This window comes from Phaseolus vulgaris, chromosome 4 (assembly GCF_000499845.2).
Source record: "Phaseolus vulgaris cultivar G19833 chromosome 4, P. vulgaris v2.0, whole genome shotgun sequence".
Taxonomy (NCBI): Eukaryota; Viridiplantae; Streptophyta; class Magnoliopsida; order Fabales; family Fabaceae; genus Phaseolus; species Phaseolus vulgaris.
The window spans coordinates 40,024,919-40,049,152 of NC_023756.2; the positions used below are offsets into that span (position 1 = coordinate 40,024,919).

Here is a 24,234-nt window from a genome sequence, read left to right on the forward strand (position 1 = left end):
GGGTCCATCTGTTGGATGTGACTTCCACAGTCACACGCACAAATAAAAAGAAACAACTCCAGAACCTCACACCTTTACCCTTATATAGTACATGCTTCTCAATTTTCTCAAACCCCTTCTTCTTCTCTCACTCTTCCTTTCACACCTCTTCAAATGGCTCAGGTACCATTTTTCATTTCATCATCTCTGCATAAACCTTTTACTTTCCTTGGATTCCTTATGCTACATTTATGTACTTACATATCTATGATCCATTGAAATGACTAAGAAAGTTATGTTATTACTATCTTTATTCTTTACCATTTGCTTTCTCTTTCTTCTTATGCATGTTGCCCCTCTTTGGATCCACAACAGAAGGTTGTGTTAAAGGTTTTGACTATGACTGATGACAAAACCAAGCAAAAGGCTATTGAAGCAGCTGCAGATATCTATGGTGGGTGGTTTGTGAAAACCAAAGCCAAATTTTGTACCTTGAATTCATTTTGATCTGTTTGGTTTTTTGTGGTTTGATCCATAGGGGTTGATTCAATTGTCGCTGATGTGAAGGAGCAGAAGTTGACAGTGGTTGGTCAAATGGACACAGTGAAAATAGTGAAGAAGCTGAAGAAAGTAGGAAAAGTGGATATACTATCAGTTGGACCTGCAAAAGAAGAGAAGAAAGAAGAAAAGAAAGAGGAGAAAAAGGAAGAAAAAAAGGAAGAGAAGAAGGAAGAGAAGAAAGAGGAAAAGAAGGAAGAGAAGAAAGAAGAGAAGAAGGAGGAGAAAAAATAGAAGACACTACTCAATTATCATCTGGTTTTTTCCTTTTCTAATTCTACTTATTTTTAACTTTGTTTTGCATATTTTCCCATATTCAGAAGCAACTGTATGCTGCAAAAATTGTCCATAGAGTCTTTTTCATTTTTGATCATGTGGCTTTCTTCTCAAATCTGTTGTTCATAATACTTTTCAAACATGGATCAATCTTCAATTGCTCAGATGGAAAAGTTTTGAACTTTTAATAAAAGGGTGTCCAGAAAATTGGCCAATGGTGAAAAACATAGTTTTTTGTTCTCTTTTTACTCTAATATGGAGAACTGGGGAATGAAGAAATGGGAAAATGGTAATTGGTAGTGCAAATTATTTAATTTTTTAAAATTCAGTACCTTATTATTTTATTTACCTTTTTGCTTTGTTATTATGCTTATGCAAGTGGCTCTTGTGACTTGTGACTATGATGATAATATCGATGCTTTTTTTGTTTCTGCTTATGAACAGAAACCAAGAAATTTTGGGTCATCAAGAAATTCCTCCTATTGGTTGTGGGTCTTTTGATCTTAGCTGAATGGCACCAAAGTCCAAAATGGCTTGTAATTCATCATTTCACACAGAAGTGTGTTCTTGTGAGCAAACAAAAATGGTTTTCAAATTCTTTTTCTATTAGGGAAGAGGAATCTGCATGGGATTAATGAACAAACAATGTTAAGATAATAATTAATTTGTTGTACCAATGAATATTTATATATGATTTTGTAAACTAATGTACACTTAATAAAAATTAATTAACTTGATAGTGGTATTAAATTTTCACCATTTTTTATAGTATTTTTTAAAATTATTGGAACTCTTCAATTTTTTCTTTTTAGTTAATTAATGTGTGATGCTGATTTTCTTTTACTCTGATAACTAGAATGAATTTATCTTGATAATTTATAATATTTATTGTTTATTGACTAAATATTTATAAAATAGTTAAGAATATTTTATAAAAATAATTAAATGCAAAATATTATTTAAAATAAATTTTATAGAAAGTAAAATATTTTTTTAAAGAGCGTGTATATACAGTGACAGATGTAGTAGAACTTAAATTTAAAGAACCCTTCTCCATCCAATTGTACTAGTTTGTTTTTTAATGATTTGAAACTTGAAATTAGTTTTTATTGAGTCATAGTAAATTTGTGTTATTATGACATTTTTATCCTAAAAAATTATACTTTTTCACAGAGGAAAAATGATCTCTTTTGTTTAAGATAAAAGTATACACATTTAATTTATATTATTGTAAAAATATCTCTTAGCAGCATTGAGTAGCTATGAACAAACATAGGATATTTTTTGTTTTAATCTCTTATGACTTTTATGTGTCATTGATGGTTATTGGTTTTGGAATATTTAAACTATCATCTTCGAGACTTCTGATGAAATGAGGTTTTAAATTTATCATCATTTTTGGAGAATTCACTTAAAATATTTGCTTTATAAAGTATCAAAACTAAATAATAAAAACTAAAACCAACTTTAAGTAGCACTGAGAAATGAAAAAGAAACTTAAATATCATAAAATTAAACCAAAATAACAAAGTACTTGAAGAGGGCTGCATAATATTTTAAAATAAAGAAAATAACAAAGTAATTGAAATATCTAATGAAAAGTATTTTTGCCCTTGTTGTTTTCTTTAACCACTTCATTTTTTTTTAGATATTTTTCCAAACTTAAACATTTAGAATATTTTTTTTTTAAATATTAAAAATCTAGCTTCTATTAGTAAATTTTAACAGAGTACATAAAATTTGACATAGAAAATAATATTCTGACTAACTTACAGTGTTTGCCCTCTTTAATTCTAGATCTGTGCTATTAATCTTATTTTATAAAAATTGTAATTTTAGTACAATCCTCAATTTTACATATGTTTATTTATTTTATTTTAAACAAATTAAATCATAAGCCTATCATCTTCACTCATAAAAAATATTATAATTAATTCAATATAAAAATTAAAACCAAACATATAAAATTCGAGATTTGATCAAAAAATGATAAATTTATCCAACATAAATCTAAAGTTACAGAAAAAACAGGGAATCCAAATCATGGATAAGAAATTAAAAGAAAACAAAATTATAGTTTGGTGTAATATCTTATATCTCATTGATTGAATTGATAAAATTTAATATTTGTCAAAAAAAAAACTGTAATATTAACTGAAATTTAAAAATATGATGAAAGTTTAATAGTTTTTTATTTATTTAAATAATCCCTTAGGGCAATGAATGACACTCCTCTAGGGGGGCCATAAGCATTAATTAAGGTACTGTACCACCCTCCACACTTTGGGCCACATTATTATTAGGTTGTTAGAATGCCTAATCATGCATGCAATGATGAAAAATTTAAAATTTGTAGTACCAGTTTCTACTGTTACAAAAGAAAATTACAAATGAATTCATTCACAATTCAAATAATGGGAGTAGAATGATCTGTCTTTTCATTAAAAAATAATTATGTCATCAATTAATTGAGATTTACCATTAACTAAATATAAAAAACATTTTATAATATATAATAGATATAAATTTTATTTTATAAATCAATTTTATAAGATTGATTTAGAAAAATTTATTTTTTTAATATGGTATAGAGTTATTTAGAGTTTATCCTAATTAAATTTATTGGACTAATAAAGTCATTTATTATTAGATCCCTATTGGATCACTATACTATACAATCTCACATACAAATTAGCAGGTCTCGAACAAATTAGCAGATCTCGATCATGAAAGAGGTATTTGAAATAAAAATATTTCATAATATATAAGTTAGTACAAATTTCACATTATAGATTAATTTTATAAGATTAATTTAGATTTAAATTTCAGTTTTTTTCTTAATAGGAGTTGTTCCAACCATTATAATATGTTTATATTGTTAAAAATATTTTTTTTTAATTTTTTTTAATTAAATATTTTTTTAATTAAACAATTTTTTTTTTGTTCTACAAAACGTTCCATTCATTTTAGGTGAAGAAATGGGTCCTAGCTAATGACTCAAAAGCTGTGTTGAAAAGTGATGAAATGGAAGAGGGGCCATTTGTTGTGAATTCAGGCTATAACTGCTGATATTGTACTTGCAATGATCAAAGATATGAATCAGTCAAATCTCTTTATGATGCTAAGTTTTGTTGCATCATCACCAATGAATCTTGACACAGACTTACTCAAATGGATGATTTTGATTGATCACAAACTTTCTACAATCTTGCCCTTCAGGGCACACCAATAGTTTCTGCTTTAATTGCATTATTCATTGGTTATCTTAGAAAATTTAATGATGGTTTAGATTGTTTTTTAGGCTTTCAGTGGGGGAAGAAATATTAAAAATAATGTGAAAAGAGTATCTGATTAGAAAAAATTACTTTTTGTTTTTTATTTTTCCAGCCATTTCTATGTTGTAAGCAAGGATAAAGGTTTCAAAACATTAATATTACTTTTATACGGAATATCAAATATCATGTGATATAAATTTTTAAAAAAAAGCTATGGTTTCAATAAATTTATGTAAAAGATAAACATAATATATATTTTATTAGTAATATGAAAGATGAATTATTGACAAAGGTAACCCAGTTTTATGGTTAAAGCCTTGAAGAGTCCCTTCCAAGAATTAGAACAGAAAGATGGGTTTGGAGTGGGTTCGCATAGATTTTCAGTATGGAAGGGAAAGTAAACGGATTTGGGTGGATGTCTTTTGGGGTCATTTCAAATTGCACCTCCATAATTTAAAAAGATACTTCCAAAATAGTCTCAAAATCTCATTTTCCTCTTTGGATACATTATTTTTATACTTTTAAATCTTTTTAATATTGTTTTGCAATTAATTTTAAAAAGTGTATTATAAATAAAACTATTTTTTTAATACAAAGCTTTTCTTTTAATTGTAATAATATTTAAAGTAAACAAATAACACATTCTTTTAGATTACAAGAAGATCTTATATATTAATGATTAAATTTTTGTACAATATAATTGTTAATTTTTTATATAATATAGACCATTTATCTTGATGTGCACAATGTCAATTATACATATATGGTGTTCAATGACATAATAAGACACTTGAGGGAGGAGTTCCATATATATGGACTTCATTTCCCCATTTTCATCCCTGATAAGTGTTTGTATATACATACTTAATTTATCATGAACTCAACATTATGCATATATTTAATTAAAAATAAATCTAAGTTGTTTAAATTATGTATTATTTACATGTAATAGTGTGACACAACATTCTAACTACTTTGTTTGCACAAAGCAAGCATCCCTCATCGGCTGGTCATACATATGGGTGAGTGTGACAACTACCCATGTGTATGTTGGGTATGAAGTCAAGACCAATTGGGTTTGGCTGACTAGACACCATATTTAGTGAGTGGGCTTAATCATTGTACACAGTTGAAGCGCAAGTGAACATTGTTCTGTGGCTTCAACTGGGAGATTGTTGGGTATGAAGCCATGACCAATTGGGTTGAGCTGACTAGACACCATGTTTAATGAGTTGGCTTAATCATTGCGTGCCTTTTATAATATCTATTTAAAGAGATCATTGTACTTGTATTTGGTGTGCAATAGGACATAATGAAAACATAATAGTTGCCCGTGTGGATGTAGGTTGCAATTGGCAACCGAACCACGTTAAATCTTGTGTTGTTTATTTTTCTACAGTTGATTCGTGATTGTGTGTGTTACTCCTGCGTGTGTTTTTTCCATCAAGTGGCATCAGAGCTTGGTTTGTTTACACACTAGAGATCCGATTAGCATAAATTAATCGAGACGTGAAAATTGTGGTTGCAGCGACGTCCCAACACTAGGTTTCGTAGGGGTTGCAGTAGCATCCCAAAGCTAGGGTTTTGTAGGGGCTGCAGTAGCCCGAAGCTAGGGTTTCATAGAGGTGGCAACAGCATCCCAAAGCTAGGGTTTCGCAGGGGCTGCAATAGAGTCCCAAAGCTAGAGATTTGCAGAGGCGACAGCAGTGTCCAAAAGCTAGGGTTTCGCAGGGGCTGCAATAGCATCCCAAAGCTAGGGATTTGCAAAGGCAACAACAACGTCCCAAAGTTAGGGTTTCGCAGGGGCTGCAGCGGCGACCCAAGATTCGCAACAGCCCAAATCTGCGACTCGCGGCAAGCGCACGTAATAGGCGGTGCAACGTGCAGTGATGTGGATCGCGACAGGAGTGGTGGCGCTTCATAACGTTGTGTAGGTGGCTTGCTTGTAGTAGAGTCGTGTTCAAGCAGTGCGACGGCGGATCGCGTTTCACGGCGAACAAGTGCAGGTGTTTGCGGTGAGTGAGACGACACGGAGGTGCAGTGCGATGACAGTGACGGAAGATGCAGGGTGGCACGTGCATTTTTTTGCTGATGCAGCAGTGACGGTGCGGTGCTAGACGTGAGGTGTGCCTATTTTTCCCTGCGGCACAAAGTTAAGACAGTTCAGTTACTGAGCACATCGATAAAATGAATTCGATCTTAGCCAGACTTATGTCAGTGGTCATTAAGTTCGATGATGAAGTTCAAACTTTACTACTGCTATCGTCTTTTCCTAACAGTTGGTCTGGAACGGTTACACCAGTTATCAGTTCAGCGAAATCCGATGGATTCACTTTTTTTAGAAGATTCATGATCTCATTCTTGGCGAGGATGTTCAAAGAAGGAGTTCTGGGAAATTATCTAGTGAATCGCTATATGTCATCAGAGGTAAGAAAAATATCAAAGATAGTGGGAGCAAGAACAAAGAAGGAGTCAGTCAAAGACTCAGGATTGCTCAAGTGTAACATGTTGGAACTGCTAGGAGGTGGGACATTTCAGGAATCAATGCCCAAATGATAATAAGTCAACATTGCAGAAGACTTTGCGGATGAGGACCTTTTAGTCTGTTGCGCGGATAACAGTGTGGATTCCTGGGTCATGGATTCTGAAGCATTGCAGAATCTAGTTATTGGAGACTTTGGAAAGGTAAGACTAGTGGACAACATAACTCTTGATGTTACAGGCATGAGTGACATAGTGTTGAAGACACCAGTTGGTTTTGGGACTTTGAAGGATGTCAGAGTTGTTCTAAGCTTGACGAAAAGTTTGATTTCTGTTAGGCAGTTGGACGAACAGGGACATGAAGTGAAGTTTGAAAATCATCAGTGGAAGGTCATTAAGGAAAATCTTGTCATGGCCCACGGAAGAGAGGTTCATTGTATATGGTCTAATTATCGTCTGAGGAAGTGACCATCCCAGTTCAGAAGATAAATAAAGTCTGGTTCACATAATCTCGTGGGAAAAAGAGGGTTGTCTTTACAAGAGAGAAACCCATAGCCACAGATCAGATTCAGGATGAACGAGCATGGAAAGGTTCAGGTAGACCAGTCAGAGGTACTTGTGGCAGTGGGAGCACGGGTCGTGCTTCAGCTGAGGTTCCTAAACGAAAGTGGGTTAGGAGAACCAGTATTCCAGATGTTAAAATTTCTTGTTAAGTATGGAGTATGTTTGTTCTCAGGCTATTCCAGGATCCGACAATTCCTGTAAGTGGGAGCCAGTAGGAACAGAGAATGGGTCAGTGACTGACGTGTTGAAACTCATGGGAGTTTTAACGAAGTCTTCAAAATGATTAAGAAGGCTGGTGACAACTAGAGGTGGAACATTGAGTTCCGTGAACAGATTACAGAAGTACATGTACACAGTTGAAGCGTAAGTGAACATTGTTCCGTGACTTCAAGTGGGAAATTGTTGGGTATGAAGTCAAGACCAATTGGGTTGGGCTTACTAAACACCATGTTTAATGAGTGGGCTTAATCATTGTACACAGTTGAAGCGCAAGTGAACATTGTTTTGTGGCTTCAAGTGGGAGATTGTTGGGTATGAAGCCATGACCAATTGGGTTGAGCTGACTAGACACCATGTTTAGTGAGTTGGCTTAATCATTGTGTCCCTTTTATAATCTCTATTTAAAGAGATCATTGTACTTGTAATTGGTGTGCAACAGGACATAATGAAAACCAAATAGTTGCCCGTGTGGATGTAGGTTGCAGTTGGCGACCGAACCACGTTAAATCTTGTGTTGTTTATTTTTCTGCAGTTGATTCGTGATTGTGTGTGTTGCTTCCGCGTGTGTTTTTTCCATCAGGGTACCTACCACACATCCTCAAATTGTCGAATAACGACAAATATGACATTGCTAACAAATGTCATACTTTTATTAGTAAATAGTGTGCATCCCACCAGATGCAACAAATAAGTGTGGCATGCATACTCCCATTTGTGGTGGACGTTGGACTCCTCATACACCTCGCACAACCAACTTAGTCTGACGTGAGCACATGACACTGCCTTAACTTTGTCACAATATCACTAAACTCCACCCAAAGAGCTCAACCAACAATAATGACACTGGTGTGAAATTCAATGTCACATACAAACAACATTGCTCAACAATAGGGATATGCAACAATGCATACACATAATCCAAAGTGGTGGTCATCTCAGCAACAAGGAGGTGGGAAATATTGGTGTGGCGGTACCACTTTTCCCAAAGGCTGAAATGAGACATTTATCAGCAATCTCATAGTTAATGTCACATAGTGACAACAACTCGGTGTTAAGCACTGCAACCTCAACTTGGGAATGAGAGATCCCAAACTTACTTATGTTTGTGTGTGACCAGCTTCAATTCACATTGATCCTCACCCTCCCATAGTCTACAAGTCATGTGATCAGTGTAACTCACTAACAAGGACGTATAAGCAGGTCCCCTATAAGTCCTACTTGTTCACCATGTTCTCACTAGTGAAAAAAGAAAAAAACAATGATGACTTACTATGACGGGTGTAGTGTACCTTTCATAAAAAGTGGTGCGGTGACATTTTCGTAATAATCATGAAGTTTATCATGACAGTTAAAATTAAAACTAACATAGTAAGTATTTGCTCTATCTATTCAGGGTAGAATCGTCATAATAAAATTTTATTATGTCATTTTTTATTTCAACTGACATAATAAGTGTTTTAACCTAAAACAATCAATAAATTTAACCCTATGTAACCCTTTCACGCACTCTGAAGCTTCTTCTTCCTCAACAATTTTTTGAACCCTAGGGTAACCCTTCCGCGGGCTGAAGCTTCTTCTTCCACTATCTTCACTTTCTCCTCTCAAACAACGAAAATTTCAAACCCTTCCACGTTGAAGCTTCTCATTCCACTATTGAGGTATGCCAATCGAAACTTATAAATGCAAATTTGATGCATTTCCCATTTTTTCCAAAATTTGTTTGGTTTTGAAACTAGAATTTCCCATTTTTCCCCATTTTTTTTTGAATCCCTAAATAATTCTTCTCCTTCGTGCAATATTCATGGTGCGTTTATATTAGCTCCTTCTCCTTCTCCTTGCAACTTGTGCGGTGAAATTAATTGGTTTAAGGTTTGATACGTTTTGCTTGTATTACAAATGTGTTTGCAATTTTTTGAAACTGTGAATGTGCTTTGTTGTTGTATTGAAATTTTCAAATTTTGAACTTAATCTTTTAGTGTTCTCTGTTATTTTTTAATTCTTATTTTAGTTGTTGGCTTCTTTTAACTTCTTCCATTAAAAAAAATCATGTTGTTTACTATATGCTTATCTTTCCTTTCATCTTGATTTGAAAATCAGATTTCTTCACAATTTATTTGAAAATACAGGTCACATTAAGGTGGATTTCTGTATAAAATAGAATTTAGTTTTAATATATATTATCTTTGCAATAATAGACTTCATTAGTTAAATTTGTATGTATTAGTGCACACATTTGCAATGAAAGTGAAACAACTATGAAGATTACAACTATGACATTGAGTTTGCATCTTCTCTCTAGTGTTTTGTTGTGTATGATATTAATACCAATCTGCATTGAAATTTCAATTTCAATTTTTTCCACTGATGATTTTAGGAGTACATTTCTCAACAAAAGCAGTTTTCCAAAATGTTTTATATTTGGGACAACATCATTTTCTTACTAGGTTCTTCCAAAACTGTGATAGTTTTTTTTATATTTTGAGACATTTTTTTATAAATATCTAGTGAAATATTATAAATTTTAGAGAAAATATTCTTGTAATTTTTTTTTTAAAAAAAACATGTAAGAAAAGTTTCATAAATGGTCCAAATTTTGCAATAGTCCTTTTATTTTCAAAGAATTTTTATTTTTGCAATAATCTTTAAGTTTGAAAGAGATTAATTGCCATATAATTACTTAACTAACTTCTAAAACTTACAACTCTAACATAGTATTAATGCAAAATGTTCCCTTTCCAACCATCAAATAATTTATTACAAATTTTCTAAAGAATGGTAGATAAATTACAATGTAACCCAATATCATACAATCCTTGTTAATCTCTGCATGACATACTCTATCACATAATCAATCACAGGAGATGTACTTTCCTCCATCCTGTTTTGATATCATGGTCCACTTGATTGTACATTTAGTAAGAGAAATTAGACTTTGTGGTCTAGTGTTATTAAAATGGATGTACCCAATAGAGTGATACATGAAAATATTAAAAGGGTATGTGAAGAACCAATATCGTCTTGAAGCATCAACTGTTCAAAGATATATTGTAGAGGAAGCTAATGAGTTTTGTACAGAATACTCGTCTGAAATTGAAGTTGTAGGGTTACCTAAGTCTTATCAGCATTGAATAATTGTTGGAAAAGGTACTTGAAGTGCAAAAGTGATGACACATTGATCCAAGATGAAGTTATTCAAGCACATTTTTATATTGAATAACACTGACATAGTCATACCCTACTTAATTGCTCACAAAGATATTGTGAAGAAAAATTATCCATGAATGTCTGAAAAGTGGATGATTAATGAGCATAACAAGAGGTTTTTTTTGAAGTAGTTCAAAGAAAAAGTTCAAAGTGACAACACAACTTTAGATACATTGAAATGGTTAGCATGTGAGTCAAACTTTGATGTCATATGTTGGAATGACTATGATATAAACAATTATTCATTTTATACAAAATTTGAAAATGAAAAAGGCACTATGCAAAATAGTGGAGTAATGGTGGTGGTTGAGTCAATACATTTCTCTAGTTCAAAGGATAAACATCATGTTATGCCTTCAATGTATTACTTTGGTGTAATTTAAGACATTTGGGTGATTGATTATACAAGTTTCAGAGTACCTGTTTTTAAATGCAAGTGGATTGAATGTAATTATGGCGTTAGTACCGATGATTTAGGTTTTTGCTTGGTTGATCTAGAAAAGTTCAATTACACTAAAGAGTCATTCATCATGGCATCTCAAGTGAAACAAGTGTTTTATGTCACTGATCCTACTAACAAAAAATGGTCAATGGTTCTGCAAGGAAGAGTCACACATGGTACTAATGATAATGATGATTTAACACTTGATATCGGTTAGCATGTGAGTCAAACTTTGATGTCATATGTTGGAATGACTATGATATAAACAATTATTCATTTTATACAAAATTTGAAGATGAAAAAGGCACTATGCAAAATAGTGGAGTAATGGTGGTGGTTGAGTCAATACATTTCTCTAGTTCAAAGGATAAACATCATGTTATGCCTTCAATGTATTACTTTGGTGTAATTTAAGACATTTGGGTGATTGATTATACAAGTTTCAGAGTACCTGTTTTTAAATGTAAGTGGATTGAATGTAATTATGGCGTTAGTACCGATGATTTAGGTTTTTGCTTGGTTGATCTAGAAAAGTTCAATTACACTAAAGAGCCATTCATCATGGCATCTCAAGTGAAACAAGTGTTTTATGTCACTGATCCTACTAACAAAAAATGGTCAATGGTTCTGCAAGGAAGAGTCACACATGGTACTAATGAATATGATGATTTAACACTTGATATCGGTGAGACTCCATCTTTCTCCACAAATATGCCAACCTTGGATGTTGATAATGAAGTTGATGATGTTCATGCCACACGTGATGACCATCATGAAGGGTTGTGGGAGAATGTTCCAACTTAACAATGTAAACAATTTATTTATGTTTATTCTTTATAATGCAAATTTTGTGTGTTTACTTATGTTTATTTTGTATAATGCAATATTTGTCTTTTTTTCTTCGTTTTAGTCTATTTCATTTACATTTAATATTTGTTTGAACAGAGATATGATTAATCCAAATGATGCAACCCCTCTCTCACAAGATGGATTTCAAAGTTAACTACCTATCCACAAAAAGGGTAGATGTGCGATTAGGCTAAGGGACTTGACTGTTAGTCGTAGTGCTATGAAAGATTGCCCAACGAGTTCGATATGAATATGAGAAAAGTTTTGAAAAGGCATACACAAAATTCACTAGTTATGTGGCCTTGCTTGGTAGAAGTAAGGTTAGTATTCTTATTGATGATTGGGACCATGTTACAGTGAAGACATAGATATGACATACTATCATGGTATGAAAATCTTATCAAACTAATTCAATTATAAGCAAACTAAAAAAAACATATTTATAATTGGTATTTATTATGCAGCTCACATATGATGTCTTAAATAATAGTATGTTGGGCACCGATGGAAGGGTTCTAAGAGCGACCTTACTAGTCGATATATTTATGGTCAGTTGAGTAACAAGAACCCTTGTGAGATATACCAGTTTCTTGATGAGGAGACATGACAAACTTTCTGGAGACGATTAGACCCTGCCTTTCAGGTAAATTAAATTTTACATTTCAGGTGTATTTTTATTAAATTGTATTTTTACATATATTTTTATTAATTCTTTATATGTTTAATGTATATAATAGGCAAGGAGAAAAGTTGCACAGGACATTCAGAAAAATAATGTCCACCCCCACAAATTGTCTTGTGGTGGATATGATAGGTTGGAGTGAATTATGATTTTTGAGGCCTCTGCCTCAGCTCCCAGTGACGAGTCAAGTTTGAGTTTGATATCTCCACCTCTCTGCCACGAAAAGTGGAAGAGAGCTCGCAAAAAATTATCAGGAGATTACACATCCAAAGAAACATTGATCATAGTTGAGTAGATTGTAAGTAACTCATGACATAAATTATTTTTGATATTTTGATAAACATTGATTTTGGTGTTGAAATTTGCATTAAAATGTTTGTTTTACAAGATGACTTGGTCGAGCAAAGATATTAGGGAACATTCGCTACATAAGGACGTGAAGATATTTTAGCGGTTGCCATTTGTTGTCCAAGCATCTAGGACGTGTTCGTGGTACTGGATGAGGCAATTCTTTGGTACTCCAGCTCGACATGTTACTTTATCACAACTTAGTGAGGCCACAAAGAAGCTTCTCAAAGATGAGTTTAAGAAGGACCTATTCGAGGGATGAATTGTTGTCAGAAATGCGAGCAAAGTTACTATTCATGGGAGTGTCCATTCAACCTCCTATTGCCCTTTCACCTCAAGAGGTTTCCTATATTATTTTCAACACAAAGGGAAGTTGTCATACTGTTGAAGAATCAGGGGATGGTGGTGTTGATATCTCTGTTGACTGTGAATTGTATGTTGATGATCCTCCCCAACATTTGGTGGCCTTAGGTAAATTTTATTCCAATTATATTTTGTTTATTTTCATAAATTTATGTGGTCTTAGGTAAAATCTATAAGTTATGATCCACCATCCATCATCGGACGATTAAGGATGATAAGATATGAATGGTGGTTATAGATGTTCGAGATTCTTTTGCTCAAGTTCATGTGCCCACTAAGGAGGTTCAAATAGTAGGACAGGCGCCAGGGAATTTTATCGTTTGGCCAACTAGATTGGCAAAGCCGATTGTATTAAAGGTTGTTTTTATCATTTTTAATATCTTTACACGAGTTATATTTATATACTAATTTTATTTAAATTTAGGATGAGTCTAAATATTCAAAAGTTGTCAACCCTCTAGAACAACAAATGTCTTCTCTTTAATGACTTGGTGCAATGGTAATGACAATTGGAAAGCAAATTGTCCAATTAGATATGCTTCCTGACGTTGTAGGCAAGACCAGTAGTGTCCTTTTTTTTAAATGTCACAAGGATATTTGTGAGATTGTTACTAGTACTAATCAACTGTCTATATCGATTCTACAACTTTGATTATTGTAAGTATATGTTCATTAACCTTTAAAATAGTTTAATATTTTCATATTTTACTCTAACATTATTTTTTCAATGTTTAAGGTATTTACATCACCTCTGCATCGAGAAGAAAAATGCTTATATTTATGGATTTCTTGACCCAGTTGCCCTTTAGAGTGTAAGAAATAAAGCGAGTGAAGTGCAAACATACTTAATAGAGACATTTCAAAATGCAGGCAAAGAAGTGTGTTCATTGCATAAGAAAACTTACACTTTGGTCATCAAACATTTACTAGACGCGTAAGTTTTCATTATATTATATTTCCTACTTAATGATTAATATGAATTAACGAATGTCTACCTTTTTATAGGGCATTGGAGGCTTATTCAAGATTGCAAGGCCTTCCACATGTAGCTAGGAAAAAGATACAACTAATTGCACCTAATGTAACTTATTTGTCCCCCCACTATTTAATAATGATATAAAATATCTTATATTTGTGTTTTAATTTGTAGTGTTCACATCAATCGGAAAACTATGAGTGTGGATATTATGTAATGAAGCACATGCACACCATCATATATGCAAACATTACTGACTCACGGAGAGAGGTAATAAAAATTTACTCAAATACCTTAATTATTTAGTTGTGAATTTCACTTTTAATTGATTAATTCAATTATTTTTTGTAATTATTCAATGATCCATCTCCATTCAAAGATAAAAATATAAAAGACATTAGAATGCACTGGCCTTCATTCTTTTTAAGTGTTTTTTATCAAATGTAAATCCCGTTAGTTTATTAATCAATGAATGAGTTTGTCTGTAAATTGTATGCAATTATCTGGATAACATTGATATATAGGTGATTGTTATCAATGTATAGAGTAAAATTGATCAATGATTAAGTTTGTCTACAAATTGTATGCAATTGTTTGAATAACATTGATATGCAGGTGATTTTTTTAATGAATGGGAAAATTTTGATCAATGAATGAGTTTTTTTGTAAGTTGTATAAAATTGTCTGGATAACATTGATATGCAGGTGGTTGTTATTAATGAATCGAGTAAAATTGATTAATGATTAAGTTTTTTTGGAAATTGTATACAATTGTTTGTATAACATTGATATGTATGTGATTGTTATTAATGGATGGAAAAAATTTGATAAATGAATGAGTTTGTCTGTAAATTATATGCAATTGTCTAAATAACATTGATACGTAGGTGATTGTTATTAATGGATGGAAGAAAATTAATCAATGAATGAGTTTGTTTGGATAACATTGATATGCAAATGATTGTTATTAATGAATGAGAAAAATGTGATCGATGAATGAGTTTTTCTGTAAATGGTATGCAATTTAGATAACATTAATGTGTAGGTGATTGTTATTAATGAATGGAATAAAATTGATCAATGAATGGGTTATCTGGAGATTGTATGCAATTGTCTGAATAACATTGATATGCAAGTGATTATTATTAATGAATGGAAAAAATTGATCAATGAATGAGTTTCTCTTAAATTTATATGCAGATGATTGTTATTAATGAATGCAGTAAAATTGATAAAACAATCATTTTTCTAATAACAACAAACTTACTATGATGGTTATTGCAATAGATGACATAAAAAACTTTATTTACTATGACGGGTGTAGGAATATTTGTCATAGAAAACCACTTAATATGACGGTTCTAATGATAAACATCATAATAAGTCGTATTTTTTATGACAATTGTAGAAATATCAATCATAAAAAATTTTGTTTAAACATATTATGACAGGTATTTTGTACATTTTATGACGATTTATAGATAACAGTCATAATAAGTCAACTTACTATGTCAGATTTTCAACCGACATAGAAAGTACAAAGTTTTTATAATGTCTGAATCTATATCATCATCATAATCGCCATAAAAAGTCTTGTAGTACCGTAATAGAAAGTCTTTTTTGCACTAGTCTGCAATAGTTGGTGGCAACACATCCACATAAATAGCAACAACAACTTATTTCTTATCCCTTCTACGGATTGACGCCATCAATATTTGTTTAGCTTCTACTTGTGATGATCTACCTTTGATCCTAGCCATATATTTGCCAACAATAGGAGTCACATGATAAAATCATTAATTTTTTAAAAATAATTTATACATTCTGGAATGTGCATTCGAGAACATATTTTTGGATCCAAAAATATATTAAAAATAAAAAATGTAAAATATATTTATATATTCTAAATTGTGAATTTTGGAATGTGTTTCTATATCCAGAAATACATATTGAAATATACAATTTAAAATGTTTTTATATACTTCGATTGATATTTTAGAATGTGTTTTCAGATAAAAAAATGGATACAAAATCAAAAACAACATAAACACCTATCTCTTATGGTAGTGTAACGTAGTGATTGAAAGTGATGGTTAATGAAATTTTGACATGACTTTCACACTCAAAATCAACAGGTGCAGCGGGGGTGCAACATAGAAAAAAAAAAGTGAGGAAAGAAGGAAAGGTAGGATTTAATATAAATATAAAGTTTGCGTAATATCATCTTTTCATATATCCTTCAGGGGTGTGGTTTAAATTTACGGGGTGCAGATAGGCCTTTTTGAGTGGGTTTGATTTTTTAATTTTAATCCCGTCAAAACAAGATGAGGCCCAAATTGCATAGCCCAACACTGTAACTTTACCCAAAATGTAATATATATATATATATATATATATATATATATATATATAATATTACAGCATCAACGATATCTTTATTTAATAATTATATTATTAATAAGTTAATTGAGGTTGTTATATAGTTGAATGTTTAAGAGAGGGTTGACTTCTCTAATGGTGCTTATAATAATATTACATTCAGTGATTATTACTCTTTTCTTTCCACCCTACATAAGTATATTTGGAGATAATTATTATAATCTTAAACTTTGTAAATGATAAATAAATGTAAACGAAAACTCCTCAAAGAAAATCTGATACTTAAAAAGAAATAGAATAAGTTTAATTTGACTCAAGTTCTTAATGTAATAATACTATTAAAAAATTAATTTTTATACCTATTAAAAAATAATTTTAATTTTATTAATTTTTACTAATATTTTAATATTCTTCCCGGAAAGTAAATATTATGATAGTGTAACCAAAAGTTAAATATCCATTAAATACTAAAAAAAATTATTAAATAAAAATTAATTTTAAAGACAAAAAATATTAGTTACTACAGTAACTAAATTAGAGACCATTTTAGATACTAAAAAAAATATTTTTATTATTGATAAATAGTTTTTAAATTGGTATTAATTAGCTACCAAGGTTTTTGATACCAAATTTAGAATCTTAATAATTGGTAGTTAAAACCAAATTTAGAATCTTAATAATTGGTAGTTAAAACCAAATTTAGAATCTTAATAATTGGTAGTTAAAACCTTGGTAGCTAATTAGATACCAATTTAGAATATATTTATCAATAATAAAAACTAATTTAAAAATCAATAATTTTGTTAGTATCTAATTTATTTACTATAACAAGTAATTATTTTAAATCTCTAAAATTAGTTTTTATTTAATTATTTTTTATAGTGAAAATTAGTATATATGTTAGAAAAAAAAATATCAATAAATAACATAAAAATAGGTAAAACATTTATTTATATTTAAAATAAAAGGAAGGCAAAATATATATATATATATATATAAATGGAGGTAGTAATAATGAAAATTGTGAAGATTATTGAATTGATTAATTTTTTAATTCAAAAACTGAATTTGGGGAATTGATTAATTTTTAAATTTATTTATACAACAACATGTGTGAATTAAGTATATTAAGACAATTATTAGATGATAATGCTAAAAAGATGCTAGACCCTAGAAGGTGGGAAATACTAAATTAAAAAGTAAACGATGAAGTCATTTGAAGTGAGTTGAGAAAATTTATGGGTACTTTCTTCGGAAAAAAAAATTGTTTTAATAAAATAATTACTTATCATACTTTTAACATGTTTGTATAAACTTATTTAAAAATCATTAGAAGAAAAAAAAAATCTTTTATCTTTTGTTTTTTTATAAATAGTTCGGAGTTTACTTCTCTTGTATATAATAAAAGAAATACTCTCAATAAAAAAAAGTACTTACACACACAAAAATGAAAACAAAACAAGTTTATCATTAATGGCCGGTAGTAATCAAGTTGTTATATACATTAAACCACAGAATATACCCCTTAAAAAAATAAAATTTCATTATTTGTGTAATGTAGGAGTTTGGCATATATAAAATTCACAGTGAAACAAAAACAAATTCTAGGTCAAATATTCTTGATCATGATGTGTATAAGTTCATAACATTGGTGCTAACTGTTGACATTAATTGGAAGTTTCCAAAATGAAGACTTGTGTTGGTGTTAATGGAAAGATAATAGTTAATAGAAGATGACTAAATATCCATGCGTAAGCCACAAAAAGTTTTTGTTCAAATGCTAGCTGTTCCATGGAGCTCATCATTCATCTCGCAAAGAAACTAATTAATAAATTAATATAAGAAGGGAATCCCATGCAAGGATTTTATTAGGGTTTTTCCATAGTTGGTTTGATATGGATATCTCTTTAAGCCATTTGAAACCTAAAGAACATCTTTCTTTTGATTTCAAAATCAATGTCTTCTTAAATAATCTCAAAAATTAAGCATATACATTAATATTTGAAAATGTTAATCATGGTAAGAGTTTGATTTTTGTTGAATATTATGTATCTATTCTTAAATGTTTGTTCTATTTTCTTTATTGCTAAAGAATAATAACATTAAAATAAAATATTTAAGAGATGTTTTAATTCGTGTACAAAATGTTTATTAATTTTCTTTAGTTTCATCAAACTATAATACAATTATGATTAATCAAATGTCTTAACCAAGATTTAAACTCTTTTCTTCAATTTCAAATAATTGTTTTCCCCATTTTAAATCTCTGTCGTAAATAATAATTTAAAAAAAATAAATCATCAAACACACTACAACAATATCTTCCAATTAGTTTATAATTTTTTTGAGACCACATAAGTCTCTTCTATACATAATAACATTAAATAATAACATTAAATGTGTGTTCTATGATTTGATTTATAATAAGAAATTTACATCTATTATTGGAGTTAATTTAATTTTGATGTAAGTATTTCTAGATTATAATCTTAATGTGATGCTAAAAGGTTTTGTAACACAAGAATATAAGGTTATTTAGATTAGCTTATTAAAGAACTATCACTAGACATTAAATTGTGATTAAGATATAAATTCCGATAAACATTCATTGACTTAGATCATGAATAACTATGAAGTTCCAATTTTTGTAACAGAAGACATTTTTTTAGATTAGAAAAAGTTGTACTATTAGTACGTGTTTAAGAAAATGACACGAGGCAATCTTAAAAAGTGATTTGAACATTGCTTATAAATATGATCGAGATATATATATATATATATATATATATATGTTTAATCCATAAATTAGCTTTTGACTTTGATCTTTTCTACCACCTTGGTACTTAAGAAAAACTAAAGCAGGTTTAGTATATTTAACTATTATAATCTCATGCTTTCTCTAAGCATGGCAAATTTGTATGTATAGTAACACATTTCTCAAATAAATATATGACACATAATAAACATTGTATAACTTAATCTCTTCTATTTTATGGTATACTCATGAGCTAATTAGTTAAAAAGTTTAATTAAATTTTAAATATTTTATTTAGCTATTTTTAATTGAATCTTTATTAAAAAAAATATTTTATTAAATACATGAAATATATTTTTAATTTAAATACTTAATTAGTTATGTTCCTGCAAGACCTAAACCCTGCAGAACACTTCTTCTGGTTGTGATCTTCTCGTCTTTTCGGCCTTTCGGTTAGTCTTCTTTCGGCTGAATCTCCTTTGGCCTGAACACGATATGGGGAATACCTGCGAATACACTTCGACGATCAAGTCAGACCGAGAGCTAGGTACCAAAAGAGTGGGGAGTGAATAGTTACCTTGGGTGTTGTGTCTCTTCTACTATTTATACTGCTCTAGATGGGCTATGGCTGTTATGGGCCTGCTTTAGGGTCCAAACGAAGGTCCAATTGTGTCTTAATCGTGCTTATCACCTAAGTTGGCTTGTTTATACCTAATTACGTGTTTAGCTTTGCATCTTGTCGTCTAGTCGGCTTTGTCGTCTGGTTGGCCTTTCGGTCATCCGGTAGTACATATGCCCCCCAGGCTCGAGTGAGTTGGTTTAAACATAACGTAGAGTCGAATTGTCGTGAGTGTTCGCATGCTGAGTGTGTTCGTGATTGCTCTGTTGCTGGATGTCGAGTGTGGTGAAAGACGTACACTAGATGTAGTCTTTGGCAAAGAGGTTTTCTTTCGAACTCTCTTGGCCGAGAGGCCGAAAGAATTTTCTTTCGTACTCTCGACAGGGATTCACTTGGGTGAATTCTTCCTTGGCCGAGAGGTTTTCTTTCGTACTCTCGGCAGGGATTCACTAGGGTGAATTCTTCCTTGGCCGAGAGGTTTTCTTTCCAACTCCCTTGGGCGAGAGGTTTTTCTTTCGTACTCTCGGCAGGGATTCACTCTGGTGAATTCTTCCTTGGCCGAAAGTTTTTCTTTCGAACTCTCTTGGCCTAGAGGCCGAGAGGTTTTTCTTTTGTACTCTCGGCAAGGATTCACTTGGATGAATTCTTCCTTGGCCGAGAGGTTTTCTTTCGAACTCTCTTGGCCGAGAGGTTTTCTTTCATATTCTCGGCAGGGATTCACTTGGGTGAATTCTTCCTTGGCCGAAAGGTTTTCTTTCAAACTCTCTTGGCCGAGAGGTTTTTCTTTTGTACTCTCGGCAAGAATTCACTTGGGTGAATTCTTCCTTGGCCGAGAGGTTTTCTTACGAACTCTCTTGGTTGAGAGATTTTTCTTTTGTACTCTTGGCAGTGATTCACTTGGGTGAATTCTTTCTTGGCCGAGAGGTTTTCTTTCGAAGGAATTCATACGTAGCTGATAAGTCTGATTTCATTAAATGTGGTGCCTCGTTAAAACCTTTTTCACTCAAAAACCCTTGGGAAAAAAGATTGAAGGTAGGAAAGAGTACACCCTTAATACATATCAGCTAAAATACATTTTCAAATGACTGGCGTTCTACGTCCTAGGAACTTCCCGGTCATTCAACTGCTAGGCGGTATGCGCCATTTTGAAGATTAAGGGTCCTTCCCAACTTGCATTGAACTTTCCTTCTGTTGGGACTTTGCGAGCTTCTCCTTTCATCCTCCAAACCAGGTCTCCCTCTCGGCATTGAGGGCTTCTTTCATGACTCTCGACCTTTCGACCGTCAGGGGGTGTAACGGGTGAAACGCGGTCCTTTGGGAAAATCTCTAAGCTTCCCGAATTGTGTTGGTCTGCTCCTATCACCCCTCCTCTCGGGTTCATCAGGTGCCTGAGCCTTATTTCGGAATTCTTTCAATTCCTCCAGCTGCATGTATTTGGTGGTTGTTTGGCGCACCTCATCCAATGTCGTGGTCGACTGCATGCATAAACTATCTGAAAACAGTCCCGGTTTTAGCGTAGTTACCATGTGGTGCATCGCCACTTCAGGACTTAGCTTCCATATGTCCAAAGCCATCTTGCTAAATCTGTCCATAAAGGCTCTTAAGGACTCTGACTTCTCTTGTCGGATATTCACCAAGGCAATCGAAGTGAGGTGGTGTGGTCGGCTGGTAGTGAACTAAGCTCCGAACTTAGTTGCAAGTGTGTCAAAACAATCTATGGACTGAGCCGGTAATCGGGTGAACCAGCTTAAGGTTGTCCCCTTAATAGAGGTGGGAAATATTCAGCACCATAGCGTATCTTCTGTTGTGTGCAAGCCAACCTGGGTTAGGTGCGCGTTCACATGTTCATTTGGGTCTGTGGTTCCATCATATTTATCCAACGTGGGATTGTTCCAAGTTTCCGGCAAAGGAACTTCAAGGATGGTTTTGGCAAAGGGATTTCTTCAGGGAGTCGTGCCTAACGCGTTAGTTGAGGCCGGTCTGATATTTTCTTGATATGAACTCTCAACCTCATGTATATTCGTATTCGCGTTGTCCCCCAGGGGGATATCATCCACGGCCTCCAGGATATTCGGCTTCTCGGCGAGCTTTTGTTTCATCGGGGCATTCTCCTTTCTCAAAGTTTTCATCTCCTCCTCACTCCTTCGCTTTATTCCTCTAATTTCTTCTTTGCTTTTCTTTTTCAACAACTCCATCTCCTTCTGCATCTTCAAGATTAATGCCATAGGATCTGGGTGACTGGTTTCCTCTTGCGCATTCCTATCGTTGCATATCATGTTCCTCGTAGTTACCATGTGGATATTTCGTGGGGTTTTCTTTTGGCCCCACGGTGGGCGCCAAAATCTTCCTGCAAGACCTAAACCCTGCAAAACACTTCCTCTGGTTGTGATCTTCTCGTCTTTTCGATCTTTCGGTTAGTCTTCTTTCGGTTGGATCTCCTTTGGCCTGGACACAATGGGAGGAGTACCTGTGAAGACACTCCGACGATCAAGTCAGACCGAGAGTTAGGTACCAGAAGATTGAGAAGAACCTTGGGTGTTGTGTCTCTTCTGCTATTTATACTGCTTTAGATGGGCTATGGCTTGGGTCTGCTTTAGGGTCCAAACGAATGCCCAATTGTGCCTTAACCGTGCTTATCACCTAAGTTGGCTTGTTTATACCTAATTACGTGTTTAACTTTACATCTTGTCGTCTAGTCGGTTTTGTCGTCTGGTCGCCCTTTCGGCCATCCGGTAATACATAGTACAAGTTAATTTTTGTTATTAATAGAATGATATAATTTATTAGTTTTCTTTTTCTATTTTCAAATTGCAGATTAACTTTTTTCTTTTTTTAAATTGGAGAACGAGTTGACTGGTAAATTAAAAAAACTAAAAGAATAAATTAATCAATAAAGTAAACACAATAAAACAGAAATCGCATGTAAATCATATCCAAAACAAAATCAAATAAAAATATTTTGAATAAAAATAAAAAATATTTTAAATAATATAAATAAAATGTAATTAAAAATATTTAAATTTATAAAATAATTAAAATTTAATTAAGATTAGTTCATAATACACATATCAAACTACTAAATTATTAAAATTTTAGCTTATAGTTTTAAATGTCTTTTCTTACCCTTTTTTTTATCCTTTGACATTCTTTTATATCATCATTTAAATCAACGGTATAATATAATGAGCTATGAAATTAATAAATTTTAACTGTTAATTTTAAATGTGTTTTTTCGCACTTTTCTATATTTTCAACACTATTTCCCTTACTGTCACCGACGCCGTTTCAGTCAATGACATAATAATTAATTGCTTATCATTAATTTGTTGCTTATTTTCATAATCTCAGTGGTTGCATTGCAAGATCACACTTCTTCCTGTCTATTTCATCTTCATTGACATTCTCATAACAATTATTAGGATAATTCATTTAAAAAATTAAAATAATCTTTTTATACTTTTTTATATTTGATTCTATACTTTTATTTATTTCAGTTTAATTTATACCATTAAAGTGTCGGTCCATCCGTATAATTCCTTAGTACTACAAATTTATACTTGTTCAAACATAATTTTCCTAAAATTAATCATTGTATTTTTTAATTGTTAAGGTACTGGATCTTTGATTGAAAGAGAGCGAAAAAAAAGATGAATAAATGAAAATAATTAAAATAATTTATTTATAAAAAAATAGAATAGAAAGAATTAGAAGAAAAATAAATAGAATTCTTGTTATTATTTATTATTCATTCAAACAGTTTTTATTTTATTTTTTTGCAACATATTTAATTATGTAGTGAATATAATTACATCTCTATATGTGTTCAACAAAGTTAGTGTATTTTTTTTTAATTTTGCACGCTTTCTTTTCTTTTTGTCTCAAAGAAAAAATGCTTAATTTCTTTTTTCTTTTCGTATTTTACGAATCGCATAGAATCGTAAAATATGAATAACATAAATATTAATATTAAAAGATAAATTATGTTATAAACTAAATTATTGTTTTGTTGGAGATCCACATAGACTAGAGATTAGAGTATTTTATAGTATATAAGTGTGTGTAAACCTTACCTCATTAAGTCGATTTTATGGGGTTGAGTTAGACTTAAAGTCCACTTTGTAATATGGTATCAGAATCATTTCGAGTATATCCTAGCGAATGTTTGTGTTGGGCCTATCGTGTCATTAGCTGTCGGACCATCCATATAAATAGTCACACGAGTTGACAATCTCAATGTGATATATATATATATATATATATAAATA

General features: G+C 31.8%; 1 protein-coding gene across 1 annotated transcript; it reads left to right on the forward strand.

The window, feature by feature from the left end:
- LOC137837638 (heavy metal-associated isoprenylated plant protein 39-like) lies at positions 1-1,563 on the forward strand. Its single transcript, XM_068646707.1, has 4 exons — positions 1-162; positions 355-433; positions 518-795; positions 1,258-1,563. Exons 1-3 carry the CDS (start codon positions 154-156, stop codon positions 769-771), a joined length of 342 nt encoding a protein of 113 aa, XP_068502808.1. The 5' UTR covers positions 1-153; the 3' UTR covers positions 772-795; positions 1,258-1,563.
- The last annotated feature ends 22,671 nt before the right edge of the window (positions 1,564-24,234 follow it).

What these genes read in the sequence shown, in the direction of transcription:
- LOC137837638 (XM_068646707.1), top strand. An exon ending in AGCAGCTGCAGATATCTATG is followed by an intron (nt 434 to 517) that starts GTGGGTGGTTTG and finishes TTTGATCCATAG; the next exon opens with GGGTTGATTCAATTGTCGCT.